General features: G+C 47.9%; 1 protein-coding gene across 11 annotated transcripts in view; it reads right to left on the bottom strand.

Annotated features, from left to right (window-relative positions):
• Nucleotides 1–2,744: 2,744 nt before the first annotated feature.
• sh2d3ca (SH2 domain containing 3Ca) overlaps nt 2,745–11,029 on the bottom strand; it is a 39,390-nt gene continuing 31,105 nt past the window's right edge. For 8 of the 11 annotated variants that reach the window (XM_064307086.1, XM_064307087.1, XM_064307091.1 and 5 more), the window contains 9 exons: nt 10,108–10,535; nt 9,466–9,552; nt 8,878–9,002; nt 8,029–8,513; nt 7,129–7,244; nt 6,698–6,869; nt 6,472–6,583; nt 6,131–6,337; nt 2,745–5,023 (listed from right to left, as the gene is read on the bottom strand). In XM_064307086.1, the coding sequence (XP_064163156.1) occupies nt 4,848–5,023; nt 6,131–6,337; nt 6,472–6,583; nt 6,698–6,869; nt 7,129–7,244; nt 8,029–8,513; nt 8,878–9,002; nt 9,466–9,552; nt 10,108–10,535 (1,908 nt within the window). In that variant the 3' untranslated portion in view covers nt 2,745–4,847. The remainder of the gene's footprint in view (nt 5,024–6,130; nt 6,338–6,471; nt 6,584–6,697; nt 6,870–7,128; nt 7,245–8,028; nt 8,514–8,877; nt 9,003–9,465; nt 9,553–10,107; nt 10,536–11,029) is intronic. The other 3 variants (XM_064307088.1, XM_064307095.1, XM_064307096.1) reach the window with 1 other exon arrangement.

Below are 11,029 nucleotides of genomic sequence, written 5' to 3'. Positions count from 1 at the left end.
ATGCCCTGCTCACACCTTACCTAAAGAAGGACTGAAAAGTGTCTCCGCCTTTTCCCTTGGGCACCCCCACATTTCTGTATAGCCGTGATTCTTCTTTTCTGTCAAGGTGTTTTTTTTTTTTTTGTATTTATAGTGGCCTTAAGTGAGATATGGGGTCCATCTGGTGGTCATTTGTAGTACTACATGCTGCTGATACAATCTTGCATTACGTTGTTCTAAAATGTTGCTCATGAAGTCTTGGTAAAGATCTCCCTGTTAATTAACCTCTTATAATTTACGTTATTAACATTTAGATTTTATATATTTGTGTGACTGTTTTGCAAACTGTAGGTAATAACACCGTTCAGCCTTAAACAAAACCTTCCTTGTGTTCATTTACAAATCAAAGCACTGCTCAGACAATTTATTGAGGACATTTTCAAAAGATCAAGGTTGTAGAGGGTTCAACAATATTATTAGCCAGTTTAATTTCAGGCTGCATGGATTTATTCCCCCTTCATATTGTAGGCCATATGCAAACATGCATTGTTATAATGGAAGTTAAGTTCACTAAATATATTAAGTTAAATAAATTTCTGCATGGATTTTGTATGTTCTCCCCATGTCTGTCTAGGTTTCCTCCAGGTACTCTGGCTTCATTTCACAATCCAATGACATGCAGGTTAGGCTACCTTGCTGAAAATTCCATGTAAGACAAACTGACTGGCACTCCAAGCTGGTCATGGCTGGTCAGAGTTGGGATGTGGCTGGTCGTAGCAGATTAAAGCTGGTTAAAATGGCAGAGTAAATTGATGGTCAATCTGGGGGACTAGCTGCCTATAGGCTGGTCAGCTGGTCAACCACCTAAAAACAGCTAGAAGTGTTGAAAACAGCTTAGGCTGGGTTAAACTGGAATTTTCAGCAGGGTACTTGGTAGGGCATTAACAGGGTGTTGTGTAAAGGAGCATGTGTGCTCAGTCAAACTATCCTGTATAAATTAAGATTCATAAATAAATGTCAATTTATGAAAGCTCTAGATCATGGCTTCTAAGTCCAAAGTTTGGAAAGACACAAAATAACTTATGTGTATTTAAGACAAACTAGAACTAAACAAGCGGACATATCCACCATTCTGTAGTACTTGAATTAATCAAGGTTATAGTTAACTGCTTACTTAGTCAAATCTACAGATAATAATAAAAATAATTCTTTTAAAATGCCTGTTCTTGGGGTGATTTTTATTTATTCTTTATTCTACAGAGTAAATCCGCTTGGTTTGAAATAGTTATGGAAACTACTACTACTTTGGTTGAGGAATTTGAGGGAGACTTGCCACTTGCCACTCGACCACTAATAAATTGTAACACCTACCTGGATGATAAATGGGAGCATTTTGCATGAAAACATTTACTACACATATCAGCTGAAGAAGTGGAATCACTAAGAAGAAATAAATAGGCAGATGATTAAATAAATGGCTAGAATGACATGGCCTAGACCCATGGGTTTTAACAATTAGAATCAACTGGAGGACACATTAATAGAAAACTTTTCACTGCAGTGAAGATTACATAAGAGAATAATACTGGATTTTTCCCAATTTGTATATATTTATTTAATTTTGCACTAAATAGTTGTGGTACCAATTACAACCTCAGTCGATGTACATCATAGCCTGAGGCAGCAATACGTGCCTAAACTGGTAGGGACCGCTTGTCTTGAAGCCTATGGTGTGAACTACCAATAGCTGCTCGGACCCTGATTCCTTTAAATGTGACATTTTCATGTCAGTGGTGTAAACAGTCACACAACAACATGTAGAAGTTTAGAGTCCTGCTTACCGGTGAAGAGAAAGTGAGGTGTCTGTATGTTTCCCCCATATGAAACAGATTTATGCAAGGCAGTTTTATAACTGGACGTATACACTTTCCAAAGGCAAGACGTTTGCACCTGGCACAACTCAACTGGCTTAGAAAATCAGATTAGATTGTGTAATATTCAAAGTCATAATTCCACAACCAAATTGAAAATGATAGGAAGGGAATTAAGTTAATGTAATTTAAATGTATGGACATGAAAAACAAAATATTATATGGGCAAAATAATCAACAAGATCTCAGTCTCATGAAACCAACAAAAAAATAAATTAATAAATCACACACTGGAATAAAGCATCCACTCATTACTATATTTTATTTCTTGGAAAAACAATTGAAAAAAATATGACATATGTACATAAGAAACTCATGTGTTCATGTATTGGTTTTGTCATTTTTTTGTTTACAAGTACGAAATTATTCAGTAATGACTATATACAACAGGAAATAAGCACTCAGAATTCTGTACAACAAAAAGTGAAGCTAAGAATATCATCCTCTTCTAGACCAGCAATCTTTGCTTTAAAACACTCCCAGAGACCAGTCTTGTCGGTCTCTGTCGCTGCATGGACACATACTAAAAGGGCTGTGAGCAAACGTCAGACACGTGAGGGTGTGTTGGACATCCAGCTGAGACAGTCAGACAGTGACGGAGGAGTTCTCCCATAATGCCCAGTTACATAATGAAATCCATCAGGGAGAGACAGAGCTGCTTGCAGAGGCTGGCGATACAGAAGCCTGTGCTGTTATCATGTTCTATTGCTACAACTGCAGCCAGGCCACAACCAGTCCAGACTAACAACCAACAGTAAAAACGAGAGACACCCCAGCACAGTTGAAATTAAAGCGAAGAAGATCCATGTCACATATTTGTTTTTTTTCAAACAAATTACTCGACAGAAATAATAAACTGAATTCCTGAAATTTTGGACTGATCTTTTTATAAAAAGCTCCACATTTGTGAACATGGCTTTTCAATTCCAGAAGTAAATCAGGAAATAGGGACTGCTAAAGACAATTTGGCTGAAATCATTTCTTGAAATTGTGGATAAAAGGTGACAAGAACTGTTGGTAAAAACTGTTGGTCCTGTTGCATTCGTAGCAAGAAAATGCAGTCTTTGTCTCAGCTGAACTCCTGAGTTTCACAGACAGGGGCATTGTGGGTACAGGCTCACCTGTGCAAACCTGTAGGACTGGATACCCATGCAGCTGGAATGGATCTTAGCAATGGTGTATAAAATGGATGTTTGGTGATAAAGCATATACGGTATGTGTTAATATCTTTGTTTTAAAAATCCTTAAAATATCAACCGCTAAAACAGTCATGTTTCAATATGCACATTCACATTAAGATCAGGGAAACAGAGACAAAACCTTTGAGAGGAGAATATTGTTTTGAGTGGTGAAGAGTGAGTGACACTGTAGCCAGACATTGTACCCACCATTCTAAAAATGCTCCCCCGCTTCACCGCAGGAATAAACCACTGATGTTTTAATAAACCATTTACCACCGGCATTTTCGCCACAAGTGAACAGTCTGTATTATGCACCAATCACTGGGTCAGTGACCACCACTGTCTGGGAAAGCAAATGTGCAGTGTGAAATGCATGCCCTGTCATTTCTGTAGGCTAACTGCATGACCAGTCCCAAAAACAAACTACACACAAAAAAACTCATTCACAGATCAATTCAACTCATCTCAATTCAGCCTGGGGGGAAAAAAAGAAAAACACTTACACAATTTCAGCAAGAATCATATTAACCTGGACACCACGGCAACAGCAAAATCTCACACAAAAAAAACAACAGCTCTTGGGGTTGGAATTTAGTGAGGATTGGACGACGTCCAAAAAACAAATGTGCTTGCAAATGGGATTGCAACGGAACAAATTAAATACTTTAAACTGTACAGTCATTTACACGCAAGCTAGAGTGCTCATTATCATGCTAGCAGTAGCTTCTCTTGCAGTCATGAGGAAACGTGTTGGCGGCAGGGTGATCTGAGGAATCACGACACCAGCAACATTCGGTTGTGCAATTCCCTGTTCTTCCATGCTGTTTATACAGTGGGAAACTGGGACAGGGCCGGGCTGAAAAGAACAGATCTGGGCTGAGGCTTGTTCATTTGGACAGAAATGTGTGAGAAGTGGAATACTGCGGGAAACAAGCTGGGAGACCTGAGGATGAGGGGGCGAGCGAATGCGGAGCGTCTGTGAAGCGGGGTCCCCGCAAGGCTCGAGGGGACAAGACAATCGCCACGCTCTGGAGCCGAGAGAGTGAGGACGATGACGGAGCATGTGCAGGAAACACGCGCCGTCCTGTGGCATTGGTTTGGCAACATACATTCAAACGTTTTCCAGTCTCTGTGTGAGAGATGTGGTTAAGCGGCAGGGCGCGGCACGGCTCGGACCGCGGGCTGACCTTCCCTGGCACTGTCGTGGGCGGAGGAGCATGGTGAACGTGGCCTGTGCCCGTGCCCGTGCGCTCCTGGGACAGAGCAGCGCCGTCTCTCCGTTCAAGCTGAGATGATGATTCTGCAGCCGTGAGTTCTATTGATTGTTTCAGAAGTGCTTGACATAGCAGCAGGTGAAACTGGGGGGGGGGGGGGGGCAGCGACACCGCAGGAGTGCGCAGGTAAGTGGAGGAAACAGGGAGGGCGTGGCTAATCAGGGGCTGCAGGCCGAGTGATCGGCGGATGGATCTGAAAGACGCTTGATGGCAGAAATATTTACACTCCTCCCGGGCTCTTTCTGCAGGGCAGGTAAAGGACCTCCTCCATTCAGGTTCCTCTGGAGTCACGCGGCACCTCCTCTCCCGGCTCCTCCTCCTGGCAGGGCGGCCGCTAGGCGAGAGGGTCTGTTAAGCCCCGCCCCTAGTGCCTATTACCAGTCCAAAGCTGCTCTCTCCTTTCTCAGCGCTGCGTGCGTTTTCTGAACGCCGCTGCCCCGTTCTCTCTCGCTCGTCCCACCCGCGCAGGACGGGGGCGGGCGCTATAGTTCGCTCTGCCGGATGGGGGGCTCCAGCTTGTTGGACAGGGCCGTCAGAACCTTGTCGAACTTCTCGTAGCGCTCGGCCTGGCTCCCCTCTGCTCCCCGGCTGCCCCACAGCAGACGCATCTGGAACTCGGTGTGGAAGAGCTCCAGCACCTCCTCCCTCTCCTGGAAGTCTGCAGGGACACAGGACCGCGCTGAGTGTGGAAACATGGCCGCCCAGCCCTCTTGCATTTTAACAGCACTGACATTACATTGCAGTGCGTACATTAGTTTCCTTTCTCAACAGTGGCTTTACATCGATCCAGCCATTCATTTATCCTCTATTTCACACCATGTTTATTGCCTTAAGTTGATTTAGATAATTTTTCTTTCAAATTATGTAATTATTCTGAATGAGTTTTTAAAATATAACAATGTTAAATTGAATTGTTCTGAAAATAGAGCATCGCGTAGTTCTGGCAGGTCACGAGAGTCAAGCGCTCCGGCCGAATCAGCTGATGGCTCAGCTGAGTGATGTTAGCCTATCACAGTACATTCACTAACAGGGCGGTCTACTTAAACAGCCTCCCTCTACTCCATGCTGCTCCTCCATCCAGCGCTGCACGTTGTTCGTAACCCCTCCACCCCCCAGCCCTTCCCCAGGCGGCACGCATATTCATTCTGCCACTCCATTGTTGAGAAGCATGCTCCATAACTTTGTTAGAAGTTGTATGCTCCATCTTTGTCGTGAACATTGCAATTGCTCGGATCGTGTGTAAAAACTCTTCTCTGGATCTGCGGGACACAGCCGCCTAGGGGGAAATGGCTGCCGCCTCTGCCTTTTACACACGCAGTCATTGCGTGGTTTGCAGGGTAACTCCAGACTAATCCATTTACCAGTTTGTGCCTTAATACAGATAACTCATGATTGCTATTATTGTGATTAAAGTTAACTGAATTGATGACAATGATGTTCTGAAAGTATTCTTTAAAGGTTTTCTGCTTTAAAATAATGATGTCAGCAATAACCAGTCTCAGTCTTTAAATCACAACTGAAAACATACTTTTTTAAGGTCTTTCATTGAGCTTTGTTTTGTTTATATTTTTGTTTTATTTCTTTTTAGCTATATTTTTGTGCTTATGCAGTTTTATTGATTTACTGTATTTTACTTTTTTGGGGGGGGATTATTTCTGTTTATATTATATTACTTTGTTTCTGTAAAGCACTTTGTTTTGCAGCCATAGATGAAAGGTGCATTATAAATGAAGTTAGTTATTATCATAACCCCCCACCCCCTTACCCTGTAGCTTGGTCTCTGCATTGGTGCGGTAGATCCCCCCGTGGTGTGCAATGGTACGTGCCGCCTCCAGGTGACTCATCACCACGTCAACCCCCGACTCCATACTCTCCCATGGCTCCACCGCCTCGCCAATGGCCACACCCCTCTCCAGCAGCGACAGCAGTGGCACCACATGTGGGAAGGACGTGTTTGACAGCACACAGCTCTCTGTGACAGAGAAAGAGATCGAGAAACATAGACGGGGAGACGGATGAGAGCTTCCATTTTGTACACAGAACAGCCTGAATGCAGTGAGTCTTCCTCAAATGTGACTCATCGCAGGACAAAAGACAATGCGCCACCTTGTCCGTCGTTCATGGTCTTCATGAAGGGCTTCAGCTTCTTCTCGTACAAGATGGCACCCTCCGTGTGTCTCTGACGCAGCGTCATCCAGGTCTGCTCCAGCCGAGAGATCTGTGAGAGAGAAGAAGCACACCAGTCGCTTATTACCGGCTCTGTACGTTACTATGACCACCACCCCTGCACCCTCTCCATTCTCCCAGCATTCCCTCAGGAGGCGGGGCCTACCTGCGGCAGCTCCAGAGCCCTCATGACGGCGGCGAATCCAAACATGTTGCCGAGGTTGCTCTTGAGTTCGGCCGCCAGCTGGATGGTCTTGTGCAGCAGGGCGGCCCTCTCCTCTGTGCTGCCTGTACAGCCCAGCAGGTCCACGGCCATCATGATGGACATGGTGTAAAACCTGGAGGCGGAGCCAAGGGGGCGGAGTGTTACGGCTGGGCCCAGGTGACATCACAAGGGACTTTCTGACACTGGCTGACTTGGGGCAGGTGACATCATGGCGGGTGTAACCTGACACTAATCATCAACATTACAGCAAAAGTACGTATTCTTATACATGAGTAATACAGTGCATACAATTCCCTTCATCGGAGAGGAGAGCAGTGTGCTGCAGGGAGAGAGTGCTGTGCTGGATTAATGCTGCATCCCCCACCACTCACCTTTCCAGCAGGTCCAGACGGAGCTGGTGTCCGTGCGGCAGAGTCAGCAGCTCCAGCCCAGAGCCAACTCCCATCATCCTCTGCATCTCCTTGGTAACACCCAGTATCCTAGCAACCTGCGGACCACACGGGGAGGACAGGTTGAGCCGTTTTTCTCCGGCGGTCACCGCGAAGACCGGTTAATTGGCTTTTAATTTGCGCTCTGTCAAATAATTATGGCAATAAATACTGGCGTGTACGGCGTGTCATCTGCGGCATTAGCTGCAGCCGCCCGCGCCGGCCGCCTCCGCTTCGGGAGTTAATTGAGTGGAGCTGTGCGATGCAGCTGCCGCTCTGACACCCGAGAGTTACCGCCACCGTCACGTGGCGGCATCCATCAGAGCGCCGCTCCTCCGCGACCCGGCGGAGGTCAGGGGTGGCCCCACAATGCCCCATCAATAAAAGCAGAAACGCACAGAGGCCTCATTTGGAGCGATCGGCGCTACGCTTTGCAGCGGCTCTGTGAAATCCCCTCGTACCTGCAGCGCAGCCGCTGTAGCTTAAATATCTGGGCCAGCAGAGGTGCGTGCCGTTGTTTTCCAGGAGGTTCTGCGATGGGCTGCCGCTCCAGCCCAACACGGTTCACGCTCCAACAATACGCAACACAGCCTTGTTAATGTCAGCCGCTGTAAGCTAATAGGCCTCGGATGTCCGGGCGAGGGTCGATCGGTATTGAATCAGCGAAACTGTTTTCGCCACAGAACAGATTCGACAATCTTGTTAGAGCAGATTGTCTTTGGCAAGGATTACAGGAGGTGCACGCGTGTGTGTGTGTGTGTGTGTGTGTGTGTGAGCACGTGCGTCTGCGCTGGTAATGCGATGCGGAGCTTCCGGGGGGCTGCTTCCAGCTCGGGGCCTTACCGTGCAGTCAGCCTTGGTCATGTGCTTGGCGGCGGTCTTAGCGTCCACTTCAGCCAGCAGCTCCTTCACCCTCTTCAGGATGCTCATCTCCAGGGGCTTGTTCTCCGCGGGCATGAGCGGGGACTGGTACGTTCCGGGCCGGAAGGAGGAGGCGGTCTCCACCAGGGGGGCCACGAAAACCTCCCCGCCGTCCTCCCTGCCCGGGGGCGCGCCCCGCCCCTCCTCCGCGCGAAGGCGCTCCACGTAGCTCTTGGCGGGCGTGGCCGGGGCCGGGGCGGGGTTGGGGCCCAGCTCGCAGTAGCTGCCCCCGGCCCCCTCAGGGTAGCCGTGCGCGGGGGTGGAGCGGGCGCTGGGGTTCAGTTCGGAGAAGGGCACGTTGTTATTGGACGAGGGACTGAGCTGCGGCTCGCTGGAGCGCCGGAGGACTGGAGAGGAGGGGATCACACTCAACACCCGCCCCCCTGAAGGGCTGCGATGCCGAGTGACTGAACACACAAACACACGCACGCATATACACACATACACACACACACGCATATACACACACACACACACATGCACACGCGCACACACGCACACACAGACACACACACGCACACACACACAGACAGGTACACAAACACATAATGATAACTTGTTAGATCCAGCATCTTTCATTTTACATATAAAAATATTTATTTAACTCGTACAAGTCAACTTAAAATAGGTGCTTGTGTACTCAATCACAACATGCATAATTCTGTCTGAAGGAAGGGATGAAAGACAGTCGAGAGGGTTTCAGTTGTGGTAAATATATTTAGGTAATGCCGAACTGCATGTTTGTGTGAAGCGTGTAGATAAGTGACTCACTGGAGCTATATGCTGGAGAGAGAGGAGTCTCTCCTACTGGAGACAGGGGGCAGCGAAACTCCTGAATCTGATCCATGCTGAGGGCACAGTTCCTCATCGCCTCCTTGTGGTGAACAGTGGAAGGGCTGTGAACACACCACACATACATCAGTCAACAAGAGCACAATATACTCTGCATTCTTCACTGCTGCTTCACTACACTCATACTACTCTAATACCCTTGAATAAATCAATTCTAACAACAACAAAAAAAGATTATTTTTTTATTATTATAAAAAAACAAAAATGTAACAATTGTGACTGCCCTATTGAATAATTGTATTTCAGCTGTTACAAACCACTCAACCCTACCAAAAGTGCAATTTACTTCCAGGTGACTATAAGGGGAATTTTGTGGGGAGGGGAGGGGGGTCTTGAGGTGTGCACACAGGCATGCTTTGGGTAGAGAGCAGTGTGCAGTCAGGGGAACAGTGACACAGTGATCCATGCTGGACTATCACGTCTCAGTGAATCAGCAGAAGGCCTGTAGGTGAGGGACCCGTGCTTTTCACAACACTGATGTGCCAGACCCAAGCAGGCTCACAGCACCTGTGCCCCAGGTCCACCTCCAGACCTGTCCACGGCAGTGACTCTGCTGCTCCGCTCACCTCCACGTCACTGAGCACACAAGACTCCCTATGTGAACAAGAAGCACCCATAACGCTCTCAGACACTCGCACTCCCTGTGCTCTCAGGCCCATCCTGGAACTCAGAGAACCTTCACACGAGGCCCTTGCTAAATCGGCTGTGCGTGATCCCGGCTCCATTTTGCATAGCTGGAAACGGCAGTACTGTGGAGTGCAGCGTGTTCAGCTTGCATTAACATGGGAAATACCTCCCTTCAAATTGGCTGTGGGCTCAGCACTTTCATAGTGTTAAAAAGACTGATGATAAGAATGCAAGGAGTGCATTTATTTTTGGCACTCAGTATGGCAAATTAAATCAGAATTAGAAATGCACTCATTCACACCTGAAACACACCCTTCACACCAGAAACCTTCTCAGCCAGGGAAGGCAAGAATGATTTTTTTTGTTAAGCAATGCACTAATGCAGCAGCGCCTCACAACAGAATGTATTGCTGTGGGCTTTGGGGACTCTGCTGGGCCCAGCCTGAGCCCTCTGTAACGACATCAGCTTGCGCCTCGCAGCCGCAGCCGAGGGCCGGGAGCTCATCTGGCCGTGCGGCTCACCTGTGAGGCATCATCTTCTCCGTGGTCAGCCCGTCCGTCATGGTGACGCTCCGCCTCTTGATGTAAGCCCCTCTGTGACAGGTCGGCGAGTGGACGAGGCCGTGCCTGCCGTTGGCCAGGGCGAAGGTGGCCTCCAGGTAGCGCAGGGGGAGGGTGCGGTTGATGGGGCAGTAGATCTGAGCGCCGCTCTGCTGCGAGACCGGCCGCCGGTTGCTCACGTAGAAGCGGACGAGGGCGGGGACCGAGTCGAAGCTCTCGCGCTCCAGCACGTACTGCACCCGCGACTCGGTGGACTTCACCAGCACCTTGCTGATCTTGAAGTGCAGCACCTCGTGGGTCCAGCGGCTGGTCAGCACGTAGTCGCCCGCGCTGGTGAGCGAGTCGCGGACCAGGAAGTCCCCGTTCCGCAGCACCAGCGTCTCCGACACCTGCGAACCAGCGACAGGGTCAGGCGGTCAGGCCGCGCGCCTCACACGTTCCGCAAACATTCAGTCACCTGCTCCAACCAACATCTGCTCTCTGCCTGAGCGACTGCTGATAACTGCACAGAACTACTGCTTCCTTTAGATACCACTGGAGAAGCGTTTTCCATTGTACAGAGCCCAGTAAAGGGGTTTACAGTGTAAATCCAGAGTTCAATCCCCTCTGTACCATTCGCTCATCTCCCAGCACAACAAAATGTTTTTAAAATGAGTTACACACTTACACAACTGACTCTGAATAACTGCATCAGTCAGCAAGTACAGTACCAACTCAGTTATTAATGTATTCACTGTTGCTGCATAGCTGTGTGGAAAAAGACCACGCAACTGAGATCGGGTGTCCACATACATTTCAAAGAATCTGTATGTGAATCTATGTATTAACTAATAGATAAATTCACATATATAAGTATAGATAAGTGTACTCAAGGCATTTTGTG

Source organism: Anguilla rostrata, chromosome 14, assembly GCF_018555375.3.
Source record: "Anguilla rostrata isolate EN2019 chromosome 14, ASM1855537v3, whole genome shotgun sequence".
Lineage (NCBI taxonomy): Eukaryota > Metazoa > Chordata > Actinopteri > Anguilliformes > Anguillidae > Anguilla > Anguilla rostrata.
This window is presented reverse-complemented; position numbering and strand designations above follow the sequence as displayed.